The sequence below is a fragment of the Parus major genome, chromosome 2, assembly GCF_001522545.3.
Source record: "Parus major isolate Abel chromosome 2, Parus_major1.1, whole genome shotgun sequence".
Classification (NCBI taxonomy): Eukaryota; Metazoa; Chordata; class Aves; order Passeriformes; family Paridae; genus Parus; species Parus major.
Genome location: NC_031769.1, coordinates 42,194,143 through 42,211,303, shown reverse-complemented (window position 1 = coordinate 42,211,303; position 17,161 = coordinate 42,194,143). Strand labels below are relative to the sequence as shown.

The 17,161-nt window shown below is 41.5% G+C and overlaps 1 protein-coding gene across 3 annotated transcripts in view; it reads right to left on the bottom strand.

The window, feature by feature from the left end:
- SH3BP5 (SH3 domain binding protein 5) overlaps positions 1–16,757 on the bottom strand; it is a 51,186-nt gene extending 34,429 nt beyond the window's left edge. The window contains exons 1-3 of one of the 3 annotated variants that reach the window (XM_015617886.2): positions 16,633–16,755; positions 14,393–14,455; positions 4,221–4,349 (exon numbers count right to left, since the gene is read on the bottom strand). In XM_015617886.2, the coding sequence (XP_015473372.2) occupies positions 4,221–4,349; positions 14,393–14,455; positions 16,633–16,713 (273 nt within the window). In that variant the 5' untranslated portion in view covers positions 16,714–16,755. Of the gene's footprint in view, positions 1–4,220; positions 4,350–14,392; positions 14,456–14,583; positions 14,751–16,632 lie in introns of those variants that run through there. The other 2 variants (XM_033511931.1, XM_033511930.1) reach the window with 2 other exon arrangements.
- Between the last annotated feature and the right edge of the window lie 404 nt (positions 16,758–17,161).

The following is a 17,161-nucleotide window of genomic DNA, read 5'->3' as shown; positions in this document are numbered from 1 at the left end:
ATGGCACCTCTCACCCAGTGACCCCAAAGTGCTTTTACTTCCCTTAATGAACTCAGCTTCACAGCAGCTTGACAGCTTCATTTTACATGGGAACCGAGAGAGAGATGAAGTCATCCATCTGTGCTATGCAGCAGCACAAAATCAGCTCCTGCCAGCCCAGTGATTTATGCATTAGACCACACTTGCTTCTGCACAGCATCCTGTCACCAGGGAGGTAACACACTTCCCAGCTCTGTCGCTTGCTCAGACACTACTGTGAACACGATTGCGTAGGCACTTTCCAGCCCCAGCCCTGCAAAATGTTAAGTCAACAGTGGCTTAAGACACTCCTTACCTCAGAGGCTCAGGACTTCTGTTTACATTATTAATGTTTCCTGGGAACTTCACCTTTCTTCCCCATTAGCTTTGGGCAAGAAAAGTCTAATTCTTTGACTAGTCAACTAAGGAAGAAGCTAATAGTGGGGAAAAAATGAAAGAAAAAAGAAGAAACCATCACCCAAACCAAACAGACATGGGAAGTTTGATATTCTGAATGTTTAGAACCTGTGCCACCTTCTGGATTACAGGAATTTCATATTGCTGCAATGTGGGCACTGCTTGTGTACATGCATAATCCTCTGTGTGCCAAGGTTCTTCCACTGAAGATTTGCATTACTGCGTATGTTAAAGAACAACATGAAAAGACAATATACCAAACAAAGTACCTTCTCACAGCACAAGTACTTCAGAATCTGATTAAACAACAAATTGGAATGCTCCAAAACAGTAAGGTGTGTTTTAAATCAACACAAAAGGCTCACTGCTGTACCAAATGAGGAGTCACAACAGCTCTGTCTTGGCAGAAGTCACATGTTATCTCCTTGAGCAAGAACATTAGCTAGATCTCACCTGAGTCCCAGCAAAAGCCAAATATTACTGCTTTGATACCCACAGACAGCATCCTGACCTCCTGTGCCACGATTTCAGAGGGCAAAGTACTCAGATCATAACACTAGGGGACCAATGTTCTGGTAAAGCAAAGTTACACCCAGAGATAGGCTAAGCCATGGCTTTCTTGGCAAACACTCCACAAACAAGATCCCACAGGACTTTTGCATAGGAGAGTTAATTTGTTTTCAATTCCCCATCTTCTGCCAACACAGGATTACACAAGATGGGGATAAGGGTGAGTAGACAAAAGGGCTCAAGATCCTAAAGCTTCTCCAGTGTTATACTTCAGTTGGTCACCTGATTTATGATGACCCCACATCACCACCCTCATACCTCCTTAATGGGTTTTTATCTTAATAGATGAAACATGTCTTTCCAAAAGAGACTCCTGCTGCTGCCAAGTGAAAGCAAGCTCCTCAGTGTGACTTAATGCAGCTTGCATCAAGTAACTTACCCTGCCGCTGACATCTTAAACTCAAGTAACTCTGGACAACTCCAGAGTTACTCATTTGCATTTCTGCCAAACTAAGAGTCATTAATTATGCAATTCTGTATTTCCAAAAGGCTTAAAATGTATAGGTCATATTTTTACTTCCCCTTATTGAGAGCAACAAACAGGAATTAACACTTCCCTTTCTCATACCGGTAGAGTCACTCATTTTTCACTTATTGTTTAATTAAAGCTGTTTCAGCCCCCAAGAACCTTGTGCCTGTATTTTTGGAGGCAACCTAATGGCTCTAAAATAACTATAAAGACAGGAGGAGGAAGACAATTCCTCATAGGCTAGATGTTATTATTAATTAAAAAAAAAAAATAACAAGCTCTTCCCATGATTTCTCTACAGTTTTGCAAATCAAAGTAGAAAGAGAGATGCAGACTGGCACCTATCCACGTTAATACTCTGGTACATTCCTCCAGTTTCATATTTCCTTACCTATTCACCCCTTCTCCATGCTTTATCATAGTGGATTCACACCCAGTTAAGTGGAACTTTTCTAGATTAAATTAAAACTAGAAAAACTCTTCAGGCAGTACTTTAGTGATAATTGGCATCAATCTTTCCAATCTCCCAGCTTCCAGATAGGTTCACCATCGTTCAGTGCTTGCACTCCTCTTGGCCCTCACATTTTCCATTTTAAGATGTTATTAGACAAAGGGTGAAAGGGAAACCAGAGATCGTCTTCTATCTCTGTCTCCTGAGCAGATACAAAGCATGTATCTGTTCCATGACCAGATTCATTATACAAAATGAAAAAAAGGTGAAATGAGTGGTTAGAAGGGCAACCCCTGCTTTAAAATGAAATGCCATCAAGGAATTAAAAGACAATTGAATGTGTAGCAAATGAACAGATCTTGGATAAATAGCATTAAACCTAGCTAGTGACAGAATGGACTGGGAGAAAAATACAGTTCCCTCTAACAAGCCTACTACTGGTACAGTGATTCTACTAATTTAAGGCCCTCCAGGAACTTCAGTTTCTTAGTGGCCTTGCAAAGTATCTTTGAACCAGAATGACTGAATGGATTTCAGGGGTAGCAGAGACATAACAATACAAAATTCCATTTCCAGAACATAATCTGCTGCCAGCTTCAGGACAGAGAGCAAAGTTCACTGCTCTGAGTTTGTGATGTCACAAACTTCAAAGTCCATTGATCTTTTGATGGTTTTGGTTTTTTTGTACTGCAAAGTGTGTGCTTCTACCATTAACTTTTCCAAGTGTAACTCCTGAAGTTCTATGCATGCTGTGCCTTACCCAGCTATTTATAGCAATAGAAGTATAAGATCATGCTCAAGGCAGGGTCACAGGGATTGTTTTTCCAAATTGCACATACTAGTTTACACAATCCCTAACTTCTGTAGCTCACCACTGGTTTATCTCTAGCGCACACCATAGTCCTCGCGAGCAGGGCTTCAGAGCAATTACAGATGAGAGGTAGATACTTCAAAGCACAGCAAGCAGGGTAGAGTTTACCTATTTGCCACTTCTAGTCTGCAGGACTAAGCCTAATAGCCCCTATACCTCATCCCCATCGCCTGAGACAATGCCTCCAAAACAATGTTACACAATTTAAAGCATCACAATAGTCACATATTATCCTGTATGACACACCCCATCAATTCCAGTTCCTGCTTCATCGGCTTTCACGGGAATAAAGCTTGTTCATCCCTCCCTTTCCTGTGTGCTGTTCTGAGGATGCCTTCTCTTCCCTCCTCTTCTCTTACTGTGACAGTTTACTCTCTGCCTCCTGGCAAAAACCTACTCTACTTTTCTCATCCCTCTACCTACTTTTATGAACAAAATCCTTCTGCAATTTTCATGTATTTCACACATGCCGCCCCATCTCTCACTCTCCCATTGAGCACAATCACATCCCAGCTACCCAGCCACAGATGCCACCCCACACATCCTTCAAGCCAAACACAGAAGTAGCAGCTCTAGGCAGCTCTTCCTGATTCTTCCTGCCTGCAGAGAAAACAGAAATAGCAACCAGGAACACACTTCCCTCGGGGAAAAAACAAAAAGCCTCACAGACCAGCAAGCCCCACCACAAACACCCACCAAAAGCACTGCCTAAGCCACCACACACCCAACTCTCAACAGCTTTTTCTCTAAAATGAGATGCTGCCTGACACGTCATAAGCTTTCTGGCTTTCTCTTCATCCACCAGGTCACACTCTTCCTTCCACACCTCATCCTCCCCTGAGCTAAACAGGCCTATCAACAATCAAGTAGTAGCTGGGGCATGGGAAGTAAGGCCCTGATGACAGAGAAAGAGTTTGTCCCCAAACCAAGAACACTTTAGAGCCACATTTAGCACATTCCTGCTTCATCACAACCCAATCAGCACCAAACCACGTGTTTGGTTTCCCCAAACCTGCCCCACTCTGGCCTTCTTCCTTGCAGCTTCCAGCTGCAGCCATTTAGCTGCTGAGCATTTTGCTTTAAGAAGAAAATCCAGATACACAATGTCTACACTGTATTTTCAAATAAGTACAACCACTGATAGGAAAGAGCAGGGCTCTGAAAGGCCATTTATAATGAGAGAATAGAAGCAGTCTTTTGTTATTGTGTCTGCTGTAGCTCTTCTGGGTTTGAAGAGCATGTGCAGCTGTGGCTGTGAAGAAATCCATTTTGTCATCAATTCCCATGGCTGACATGCAACTGAAGACACAGACCAGTGTCAGCCAAGTTCATATGCTCAGGATGTTATTAATAGCAGGAAAGCAACACCATCAGTGTGTGCCCTCCAATTACCACCACAAGCTTTTAAGGCAGAAAGTTCTTACCTGCCTGGCCACCCTCCGAGCTTCCCAGTATGGTTTAGAGTCTTCTACAGCTTTTCCAATCTTCTTTACCAGTTCATCCAGTTTTACTGTTGCCTCAACCAGCACAGAGCGGAACTTCTGGCGTGCATCCTTCAAAACATTGCAGGGAAGAAAGAAAGGGCAAAGGCAGATTAGAGCTTTAAAAATTATTTCCACCTTTTTCTTCCTACCTTCAGGTTCCTCTTTAGATTCATACAGGAGCTGACACATCCAAAAGAGTTACTGGCATTTGGACTAAGAATTTTTCAGCAGAGGAACCCTGGAACCCAGAGCCAAATCCTAAAGCCAACATCCTGGACACCAAATCTTTTCTTTCAGTGACACTTTTATATAAAGCCTACAACAGCCTGTTCTAGATGTTACCTCTGGCAGGGTTTCTCAGAGAGGAATTGTTTGTAAACTACTCACTCGGTGAGAAGTCAAACAGCAGTGTAACAAGTTCTGAGAGGGACTTCAATAGCAAAGACATCTCATACAGATAATGCTAGAATGGTGCTAGCAGGCAGGCCAAATCCCCACAGCAGGCTGGCACATCAGCTGGAATTGGCACAGAAAGCCCATCTTTTTAGCTATGGTTTCTATCAATGGAGAAGGGCACCTACATTCCACTTCACTGGTAATATTTTCTATATTTAAAAAATCCAGCAACTTCCAAATGGGATGAGCTGCACTCCTTCCTTACATGATTAGCTAAAGCAATTAAAATATTTTCTCTGCTCCAGTGAAATTTCCACACATGTAAGCAAAGTGATTCTGATTCCAATCTCAGAATCCACCACAGACTTGAAATATATGAAATTATTGCAGATTGATGCAAATTCAGACTGGGACCTGGCCCAGGATTTAAGGAGATGAAGAGGAAGGGCCATGTGAGCTCTCAACAAGGCTTGTAACTCTAATTAGAGTGCTGCATTTATGCAGACTGCTGGAGTGACATGTTGATAATCAGGAAGCAGCTGGCTTGAAGAAGTGCCCTAATTCAGGAGGGTTTTGTCATTATTGTTAAGGATTTCTAGAATGCAAAACTGCTTATTCACTGGAAGATTTAAAATACATTCCAAGTTGCTAATGTGCTCTCAGAACTGGAAAAAATGCAACAATATATCGTTTTTTATAGAAAAAGCAACTTATTTCTGCAAAAGCTTTGCTCCCTTTTTAGTGTTATGTAAAACCTGAACCAGCATCAGCATTATTTTAGTCCAGGGCAAATAGCTTTGGATTCTTATGGTACTCCAATTTATTCTAAGGAATTATTCAAATGGATAACAAGGTCAAAAATGGAGAATTAAATGGACATTAACTTATTATTTCATTAACTCAAATCCAGTCAATAACCTCATTTCTCAGTGAAAGCCTGAAAAGTATCATTTAAACAATATTAATTGAGTCAATGATTGTCTCAGTGAGAAGAATTTGAATACTTCCAATTAAATTACTGGACCATACATGGTTCACTGCTCAAAATGAGCTTTGTAGTAACTGAAAAAAATATTCCAAGTATGATGACTATATTGCAAGAAAAGTATTAAGTACTGAAATATATTTAACAAAGAGAAAAATTCTTTGCAGGTGTAGGAACAGAATTAAAAGCTTATTTCTAAATGAATGAGCTGGAAGATTTCACTCTCTTTGTGAAAGCTGCATATAAGGATACTAGTTATGCAAAGCAAATAGTTTAGGTAAAAAAAGCCTTGTGCAGTGATTCATCAGAAAGTTCAGTTCCCATGTTTTTAAGACAAGCACTTGGAACAAAGAAATCATCGCTATAAATCTGTGCCTGGAGACCTACCCCAAATTCATTCATGTAATAATTATATACAGTCCTATCCAATAGGAAAAAGATGACTAGTCCCCACTAGGAGTTTAAAACAGTCAAAAAAAAACCCCAAAAACCAAAAGATACTAAGAACAAAGCAGTGAAATTAACAGCAACTTCTGTACCTATTCATCTCCCTTTAACTCTGATGAAGCAGATGCAAATTTCTGAACTCCAGGTGCTCCTCTAACTGGTGCCTGAAGCACAGGTCTTACAAATGGTGAAATACACATTTGCCCATGAGCACAACTCCACACAGTAGTTTAGTTACACAGAATAGGAAGCTTCAGCTGAAAAACACACTGGTGTGAAATTCCAGTTTATCATTTTTCCTCCAAAGATGATTGGTTCTCCTTTTAAGGCTTCATTTAGGTCTGACCACCCTCACTCTTGCGGTGAAGAACAGTAATGAAAACCAAAACACATCAGAACTTAGTATCTGTATCATCAACTTATTTTAAATGACATTTATTCTCAGGCTCCTGACTGTCAGGAACACAAGCCTGCAGGCTCCAACACCTTCTGCATGACAGAACAAGCAGATGCTCAATTCTCTGCTGCGATCAGTCCCCCTACCAAAGGCTTCCAGCCATCCCATCCCAGGAGCAGGATGCCAAGGTCTCTGAGGTGAGATTCCAAAGCCATGCCCTCTGCAGCCCTCCACATGCCACTTCTACCCTCCACCAGCCCCAACTACACTACCAAAGCAGACAATCCCACACTGTCTATTTACAGTGTGTGTTCCTGTGGCAAAGCAGCACCTTCACATCACCCAAAAACAAACAAAACCAAAGTGACCCAGCTCTCCTGACCTGGGAGCCACAGGAACACCTCCTGAGAGCAGGGGCACAGCTCCCTCCTGCAAACACCTGGCCACACGCTGGCAGAGCATCTGCAGAAGTCATCACCCTTGGCACAGCGCAGAACTCCCCAGGCAGGTAGTCCTGGGGAAGTCTGAGTGAGAGCTACAGGTGCAGCAGTTATTTTTACACTTCATGTGAAAATAGGAAGGTCAGAAGCACCAAGATAATCGCACCAGTAGGACTGGGCTTGGTGCACTTACTCCTTAAGGGACATGAGAAGTTCATCTGTTGTTCCTGGAAATGAATGGGCCTGTGGTCAAGGCAGCAACCTGGGAGCTGATTTAATTCACTGCTTTATGTCTGACTTCCCATGTTACTGTCAGTGAGACACTGACCCACATGTGAAGTGGTTCAAAACTATAAATCCTCTTAATGGTGTTTTCTGTAAGGACACTCACATCAGAAACTCAGAGGCTGTGAACAGCACATCACTGCAGCTCATCCAGGGTCCCAGCACGGGGCAAGTCCTACATCCATGTGAGAAAGACAACCACAACACTTTCAAGCTACTTATCAAATCCTCTGGTATGACCTGCCCCTCCATACTAGCATTACTATTTAACTACCAAACTCTTGCTTCATTTAGACCTTTATCTAGCACACAGGGATAACAGAGAAAGGAAAATATGTCGATTCCTGCAACTAGTCACAAGCAAAACCAAGAGAGTGCAAAATATGCCACAGAAATTTTCTAGCATAGTCCTCAATCTCTAGTTTCTGTATTTCAGTTTCTTGAAAGATAACTCATTCCAGCAGAAATGCTATTCATTGATAACAGCAAGTATGCAGCCTTAGGTAATATGTGAGTCACACTCATTTCTGGGTGGGTTTTTGTGTTTTGGGTTTTTTGTTTTTTAAAAACACATTGTGTTTTTCTCACCACTGCACTGAATACATACACAGACTCTAACAGAAGCAATGCAACTGCCATGAGACATCTCAAACATCCTGACACTTTTAAAGCATGTTTTCCCATCTACTCACTCCTAATCTTCTGTGATCATTTTTAAGAACACCTTGCTTCTGACTTTAGAAATAGAAAGGTAACATTTAAAATGTTAGCCAGTCAGCTTTCAGTATTTTTTCCCTCCTATTTGCTTAAATGAGATGATGATAAACCTTTTCCAAGTTGGACAAAAGCCAATTAAGGCACTTTATCCTCAATGTGTTTCGCAAGGTTAAAAAACCAAAAAGTAGCAGGAGAAGCTTCTCACCTAAATTACAGCCTTAGTAAGTGGACTCTCACTAGCTAGATGTTTGTCATACACACACTCTAGCAGGCAGAGCCCTTAATGCACCACGTGGACAGCTGCAGTTCATGTTTCAACATCTTGATCTATAGCTGCAAGAGCTCCACACTCATCAACTTTCTTCCTGGAAATCCTTAGCACTTTTTTTCAAAAGAGATTTCACTAGCACCATCTTAGGGAGCATGCCAGACTTCCACTCCATCTATGTTTTTGCTGCAATAGTCCATTATTAAAAGCAGACTTTGTTTGTAATGCCATGCTGTTGGGCAGCTTTTTGATACTGCACCAGAAAGAGGGACCACACTTAAGGACAGGTCATCCTTACGGAAGCATTTTGAAGATCCATCCTCAAAAGTGGGGAAAAAACTAAAATACAATTTTCAACCTACACTGCGCCTGTCAGAGAAAAAAGCATGCCTGTTTTCCTCACTCCTGAATGACGGTGATGAGCTGGTGTTAGATGCCAGATGACAAGCAAATAACTATTTCTGCCCATCAAACGAAACATGTATTTTCAAACTATTTTATTTTTTAAATGAGCATTACATATCAACCATGTCTGAATCATCTTCACTCTGAGCACATCTAAATTTCATTTACAAAGGTTGTCCCATGACCATTCTGTCAGTCTGGTGTGCAGAACCTCTGGCAAGCATGGGAGGTGCACGGGAAGTGGAATTGCTGACTGAGAGACAGGCTTCACCTATTTCCAAGAGGCTGACAGTATCCATACCCACCTTCTCTGCTACAAAGACTTACCAGCAGCAAAAGCTCACCTCCAAGTTAAACCAGCACCAGTATCATACATCCACACCAAACAGATGCACAAGGTGAGCTCAGAAATCTACCCCCAAGCCTCGAACCAGTTAAAAACACTTTTAACATCTCTTTGGTACCTGACCAATTCAAGTAAGCCAGACTGGCAACCAAACCTTAAAAACAAAGTGCAAGGCAGGGGGTAAGTAGTATCTCAATTTTTAAGGCAAAAGTCTTTGGTTTGTTGTTTTTTTAGGCAGATACTAATATGCCATCTAAGAACTATTAAAAACTCAGTACCTGAAAGTTGCTGTAACCTCCCGTTTGCAGTTACAAATTGAGATTACCAATGCTTTTTACTACAAAAGTTTTTAATTCTCTTAGAAGAAGAGAGAAGAAAGCAGCCATGGGAGGGTACTGGGTGCTCCTTTCAAAGCAAGATTTATCCACCTAACCCTTCCTCTCCCAGGCTGGAAACCCCTCTCTACGTCAAGAACATGAATCAAGTAAAGCCCTTTGACTCATTTGGTTGACAAAATCTTTCCAGAGCCACAGCAGAGGAAGAAGCCTTCCCTTACTCATCCTTGGATGAAAGCAGAAGGCAAAATAACAAGCAATTCACACACAGGAGCCATTTCCTATGGAAGCAAGTAGATCATAAAGAAATGTGGAAAGATGTGTCCTGATAGCGTTGGATGAATCCATCAGGCATGTATATCCTGCTCCAAAAGCCAGCAGGAACACCAGCCACTGAGCTGCTTTGTCCTTATCTCTGCATTCTTTTGTGGACATTGGAAAATGCTGCACAGGGATACTGATAAGGTGGCAGATGTTTCCACAGAGAGATGTTTCCTCAAGCCAGGCAGGCACGCTCAGAATGAGATTCCAAACACTGAGAGGTCATGTTTCTAAAGCCTGAAAGATGGAGGATTTTTTTTTTTTTTAATCTACTTACATGTTTTATGTGTGACAGGGTCAACAGCTCAAGTTTTTTCCCTAAAACCAAGTATTTTAGTGAAGAAGTAAGAAGCCATTCTAAATAACTGGTGAATATCTGCCTGCCAGCAGGAAGCAGAGAATTAATTCCTTGTTTTGCTTGTGTGTGCAGCTTTTACTTTACTTAACTGCCTTTATCTCAACCCACAGGTTTTCTCACTTCTAATCTTCTGGTTCTCCCTCTGGTCCCACTGGCAGGGAGGGAGCAAGGAGCTGTCATGTTTAGCAGCCAGCTGGGGTTAAACCATGAGAAAAAGTCCTTCCCCTTCTGAGAAGGGTTCAAAAGCTGACAAGGCTCACAAGAGAAAGAGCACCACAGCTAATAAAGCCCTTTCCTTATATCCAACAACAGCCCAAGGTGACCTTTATGATAAATCCAGAACTAAAAGTAACAAAGTCTTGCAGATCAGGACTGGAGGATCTAGGCAAGCACACAAGAAGGATCCCAACCAGGCCCTCTAATAATGAGCATGGCTGAAAGCAGCACTGTTCAGCTCTAGTTTTCCTGTGCAGTATCTCCCATCAACACACATTGGCAAGCTTGTAGCTCCAGCAACACTAAAAACTCCAACAAAAACCACATTTGGGATAGCTGGGATTCCAGTGGTAACTTTAATGGTATGTGCTGCATTTCCCCTCCCCGCAATGCTGCCAGAGGGTCCCTGGGTTAATTTGTTACATCTGAGCTGTACTTTCAGAGCCAGAGCTGGCTGGACAAGCAAATCCTGCACATTTGTTAAATACATTTGCAGCCCCTGATGCGAGTTCAGATGGAGATGCATTTCCAATAAACAGGAAAAAACTTCTTACATCTTGCCAAAACACACTTGTATTCTCCCCTACAAGACGTTTCCCCCAGCTCTTCACAGACACTTCAAACATAAACAGGGACATTAGAGAATCCAAGTGTTAAATCCCTCAGAGAACCCTCATCATCCTTCTGCTGTGTCAGTAATGCTCAGTGTTGCACTCAGTAGGAGCAGCATTATGGATTTTAAATCAAGTCTAATCAAAGATTCATTAACAGGCAATACATTAACACAACATATAACTACCAGCCACTCAGTGCCCTTCAGCAGCTCCACAACTCCTGAACAGGCTGCGAGCGTCAGCAGGTCAGGATATTTCTTCAGGGTTTAATAGGATAGATCAAAAGAGCAAAAAATGAGTAATTCTTCCAAGTAAAAGAATAGATGTAGCCAACTTCAATGTATCTGTTCGAGTCATGCCATGCATGTATATCCAGTGCTCTCACAGGTAGTGTGGGTGCAGAACATATTTTAAAAGATTAAAAAATCCTAGGCTGTTCAACTTAAAAACAGATCATGTGGCAGTTTCAGTGGAGAACTTAAAGAAATGGCAGGCTGGTCAACTTAGAACAGAATTCCCCATTTTATCACCTCTGTAAGCAGTAGACACCGGTATTTTCTACATTGCTGAAACATGGACATTCCTGTGGCTACACCAAGACAGCGTAGCCACAAAATCCTAAAAGCCTCTACTGAATTCAGCCCCACAACATTTTCCACTGGGTAACGCAGCATTATTGCTTCCACTCTGCAGATGAAGACCTGAGGCACAGCAAGAATAGAAACATGGGTTTAGAAGGATTTAACAGCTTTTTTTTTCCCAGTTAATGGGAACTGGAGACAGCCAGCAGTCCCACTTAGAACAACCTACATAAAGCTATATGCAGGAAGTCCAGAACAGTCTTGCAGAACTCAGATGCCACAAGGTTACCCTTCCTGCTTATCAGAGAGTACATCAAGTCACAAAAACATGGGTGTATTTTTCTGAACTTCCTTCAAAGAAATATACCTTCTACTCAAACACTCCCATCGCTTTTCCAGATTATTCTGGGGGAAAAAAATCAACAGTGGGAATGTATGGACCACAAATAATGCTACAGGAAGCTGGCAGTCAGCAGTTTGTGCTGTAAATAATGGAATGATACATCTATGTTCCCATTAAAGATATTGAAAAGATGAAGAAAATGATGCTAGCAAAACAGGATAAATATAACTCCATTGTCTGGTTAAAAAACACCCACATACATCTTTCTTCCAATGAAATATAGCAAGAACACCACAAACTAGGAAGGGGTAGCAAGAAGGACCCAAAGCAGCTAGTAAGAGCCAAAAGTGCAAATTTTCAAAGGGAAACTCAGCATGGCTCTCCCAGAAGCCCACATTTTCAACATTATTCATGGATTTTGAAAGCCTTGAAACAGAATGATCCCAACTCCAAACTCCTCTTTCTAAACTCTGCATTTATCCTATAAGGCTGCTTGGCAAATCTTTCTTTCTTTCTTGTCCAGAGTATGAATGCAGAGATTTTCTGCTAGCCACACGCATTGGGTGTTGTGGGATTTTTTATTCCTTTCCCCCAGAAAGGTTTTAAGTCCATTTAAAATGCATTTATCGACCTGTATATAAATTAAGCCTTGCTTACATCATCTAACTGCATCTGTCCTCAATATTTAAGCAGAGAAAATCTAATGAAAATTTTTATGGATTAAAAATTATGCAGCTGCATGATACCACAAACTGGCATCCATCCAGTAAGATTTTTGGATGAAAAGTGAAGAGGAAACATTCAAGAAAGCATACTCTTGGTGGTATTTCACCTTAATTCCATCAAAAACTGATTACAGTAAGTACTACAGACAGATCTGCAATAAACACTTAATGGCAAAGTGCAGAGAATGATTATGTGATTTCTGTCTATCTAACCTACCAGGTACTTACTAGGCTGAGTAAGCAACAAGGTAAGTCCAAGCTAATGTGGAAATTCTGTTCATTTATTTACAATCATATTTCCAGGAGCCTTTCAGCCTCTGCAGCTCAGCACGTGTTACACACACTGTAGCTACAAATCTGCAGCCTTGACAAACACTTGATCACATGAATAATTTTAATCAAGCAGAAAAATCCCATCTTAAAGTCACTGGGATTTATTTCATGAGGATGCCTTTGCATTATTATTACTATTCCATCTGCTTCATAAAATGTCCTCAGTGCAAGGTTATGACAAAATTAATGAAATCCAGGCAACTATCCATAACACCATCTTTCAGTTTCAGTACCTCAGCATGAAATAAGGAGACTGAAAAGATACATATAATGATTTTTTTTTCAATATATCTGTATAAAGATTCCTGAAGTCCATTTAATTGCTACTGTGGCAGACCAGAATACTGATTTTTAAAGTTCACTCATAAAATTTTAATCATGCTAGTGACACCGAACAGTTTTCACAGCAGAAATACTGTGTAATTTTGTACAGCAAATAGTTCCCCATTTAACTAAGTTTATTTACCAATAAATTCATGATCTACATGCCACAAATGACAGAAAATGCAAACAAGTGGGGAGAAGAAAAAAGCTACAGGACAAGGCTGCTTTGTTTCCAAAGATCATAACCCCATTTTCTGTTCAGTGCTCTCAGTGGATATTTCAGTATTCTAAAATTCTACCAAGAACCACCCCTTGCTTGAGGTGCCCATCTCATGAAAAGATACACACAAGGAAAAATTTAGAAATAATAAATTTTTAAAAAGTAAAAATCAGACAAACAAATCAAACTTTGACATTTTGAAGGTACAGACAGAAACCTACAGATGTACATTTACAGTATGTTCCTCACTGCAATCTCAACATGTTTTGAGACAGTATTCAAAACTATGTAATGATATCAAAATTATTTAGGATGTCAAGTCATATTTTATGCCAATTTTTCTTTAGCAGCATATTCATCTTATACTTCCACCGGGTTTATCTTCTCTGTTTTACAAACAGAAGAAAATTCAGACACATAAATAGGACAGTTGGGTTTGCTTCACTATTAGATCAATAATGTTGAGCCTTCCAGAATAATTGCCAAGTAGATAAAGCTCAAATTTGGGGATTTAGAACCAATTTATTCAGAACTTGCTATTACATTTTTAAGTATCCAAGAAAACTTCACTGTATAACCAGGAAGTCTTCTATTCCAACTTTCCTTCACCACTTTCCTTGCTCAGGAAGTGATGACAAAAAAAGGCAAAGATAACAAGCTAAAAAAACCCCAAACAGCCACCAAAGAGAAGATCCTGGAAGACAGCTGTATGGCAAAAACCTCTTAACCAAATAAACTTTCCCTGTCTATAATCAACAAACACAAAACAGTGACTTGTAAAAATAAAACTTGTCTACACTTAGTGTCCAAACCCAAAAATAAGTTCTGGCAGTGGTTGTGTGTGAGGTTCTCCACATAGGGTTTTTACACTGTCAGCATACCTCTGCCTTTTCCCTTTCTTTTCAGCTGTTGGATCAATTCATACCTTTAAAAAAATCATCACCAGACTCCTACTGCAAAATTACCATTCAGGAGGCAACCTACTTAAAAACACTGTCCCTTTTGTTCACAAAATCCAACATGCACAAAAGGAAAATGCAAGGATAAATTCTGTACCTCCAGCTCCGTCTCTCTGCGATTGATATCATCAGTAGATTGATTCAGTTTTTCTAGCTCCCCCTAGAAGGAAAGAAAGTCAGATGCATAGTAAGAAATCAGGGAAAAAACATGTCTGAGAAGGTTCATTCAGCATCCCTACTGAAAGCTCACATGGGCTTTGGCTAATGAATTTAGTGAAAAGAGGAAACCTTGAGATGTTCAGCCTAACTTTGCCACCGGTCTTCTACTTTGCTACTGAAAAGAAAAAATAAGCAGAGAAGCTCTATAGTTTTATGTTAAGGCAATACATTTCCTATTCTGGCTACTTCTTCACTATTACAAATAAACACAAGGTTCAGTAAGCTCTGTCTCGTTAATCAAGACAGCCAGTATCAGCAAGGTACTGGGGAGACAGACACACCCACCCCGAAAGATTAGCATAAAGTTTGCCCTATCACAGGAGACACGCAGTGGAAGGACAGAACCGATAAGAAACACATCTTGCCACACAAGGGGCATTTTTATTTTGGATTTTGGCAAACCATTTTATAACACAACCAGTCAATGGGACATACAGTTATGTCTATGTAATTTGCCTTCCTGCCAACATTCTGATCCCTTAACAGCAGAAACAAAGGTGTTAAATCCCTTGAATAAATATGTAGTAGAGTAGTGTTGGCATGAATGAAGTTATTGTAAAAATAAAGCTCATTCTTATTGACTTTCTTACCACAAAAAGCAGCCCTCAGGAGGATATCTGATAGCTCTCCTTATCTGAACTACATGTTCCTTCATGAGAGATTATAAGATTTTTAACAGTAGTGTTCCCCAATTTAAATGTTATTTAATTGTCAGCATGTGTAACAGAATACGCCTTGAAATGTTCTGCCGTACAAACCGAACGTTGTAAATTGATTGTCACTTGAGCAGTTTCCCACTAGACTACAAGAATGACTCTGGTTACAACCAGAAAGGAATTAATTACAACAGTTTAGCTCTCTTATCCTCAGAGGTCAGATTTCGTTTCCTGCTCCTAGGATTTGGAAAATACCTATTTGAGTATCCATGTTGTCTGAAACACTCATCCAAAAATTACCTAATTGTCTCGTACTATCACTTACTCAGAACCTGACGGCTCACATTGAAGCAGACACGGCAGCCTGTTTTTCCAACCAAACAGAAAACTTAACAAAAACAATTGTTTTGCCGACCATTCACAAATTGTATATGTGGAAACGTGTCGCAAGCTGAAGAACCTAAGGCCAAAATTAGATCAATAGATACCAACCAAGCTCAGCCTCTTAAAATCAGGGCAGTACCAGGATGGCTTTTGGCTGAGGGCCTTGTTCTGTGTAACCATGTTTTGAGAATTTTGCAATTGCTCTGTGCAGCCCTGGAAAACTAAATGCTCGCGATGGAGAAAAGAATGACAATTACAGCGAGCAGGGATCTATGCCAAGGATCCTCTCAGCAATGTACACACATGTTATATTCATTCATGACAAAAAGTCCCAGCAATGCTGGAGGCAAAAGCCATAAATCTGCAGAGACCTAAAAATACATTTCATTTCAGGGACCACAGCATGCTTGAAGTTTGCACCAGGCTATTGGTCGAGACATGATTTTGGGGAGAAAAGCTTTGTTTAGACATCACGCAAGAATAAAAAGCATTGCAGAAGGCATTCACAGAGAGGAAGCACCATATTCCACTAACGCTCCTTTTTAAAACAAATAAAAAATAATGATAAAAACAACGAAATAATTTTTTTAAACCTACGCTTTCCCGCATTTATGAATTTCTGAGCACCAGCCCCGCTCCACAAGCAAGGTCACGGTGCCACGGTCAAAACTAAAAAGGGGAGGGGGGGGGTGAATTTCAGCAGGAGGAGAAGGAGAAGGAGGGACAGCCAACAGAGCCGGGCGCGGAGCGATGCCCGGGCTAACAAAGGGCTGGGGAGCCCCGGGGGCGCTTCGGGCGCCCAGACAGCCGGGGCTGCTCCGGGGGGAAAAAAATTAACTACATAAATAGAATTAAATAAATAAATAAATAAATAAATAAATGCGTGTCTATATGTATGCCTGTGTCCACGTAAGTGTATGTATGTATATATATATACACATATATATATATATATAGCACATACGCCTGAAAAGCAATGAAATAAAAGGCACCCATTATTACACAGAGCCACAACGCACACATTGAAACGAACCCCCCCAAGAACATCGCAGCCGCCCCTCGGGAGTCAGGCCCTCACCTGGATGCGGGGGTCCACCTCCTCGTCCTCGGGGCGCGGTGGTTCCTCGGCGGGGCGGCCCCGCCGGCCCCCCGGCTCCATGGCGGCTCCCGCTGCCGCTGCTCCCGCCGCAGCCTGCCGCTCCGCCGCTCCCGGCCGCCGCTCCGCCGCTCCGGCCCCGCCTCCGGGGGAACCCCTCCCTCCCCGCAGCGCCCCCGTCTCTTTGTGCCTTCGCAGCGCGAAATTGCGGGGTTTCCTTCCTTTCCCCCCTCACACCCGCCCCCTCGCCGCCTTTTCCTTTTTTTTTTTTCCCCCGCCCTAACCTTCCCTCACACCCCGTTTTTCTGGCGTGCTGATTGCGGGGTGCCCCCCGCAACGGCGCTGCGTGAAACCAGGGTGAGTAGTTCCAGGTGCGGGGAAGAGCTAAGGACACCTTGCTGGATTTTTTTAATTTATTTTTTTTGCCCCCCTCCTTCTTTTCTTCTTTCCTCTTTTTCAAGCTCTGCTGGAGGCTGACATGCCTATGGAGAGAAAAAAAAAATAATGAAAA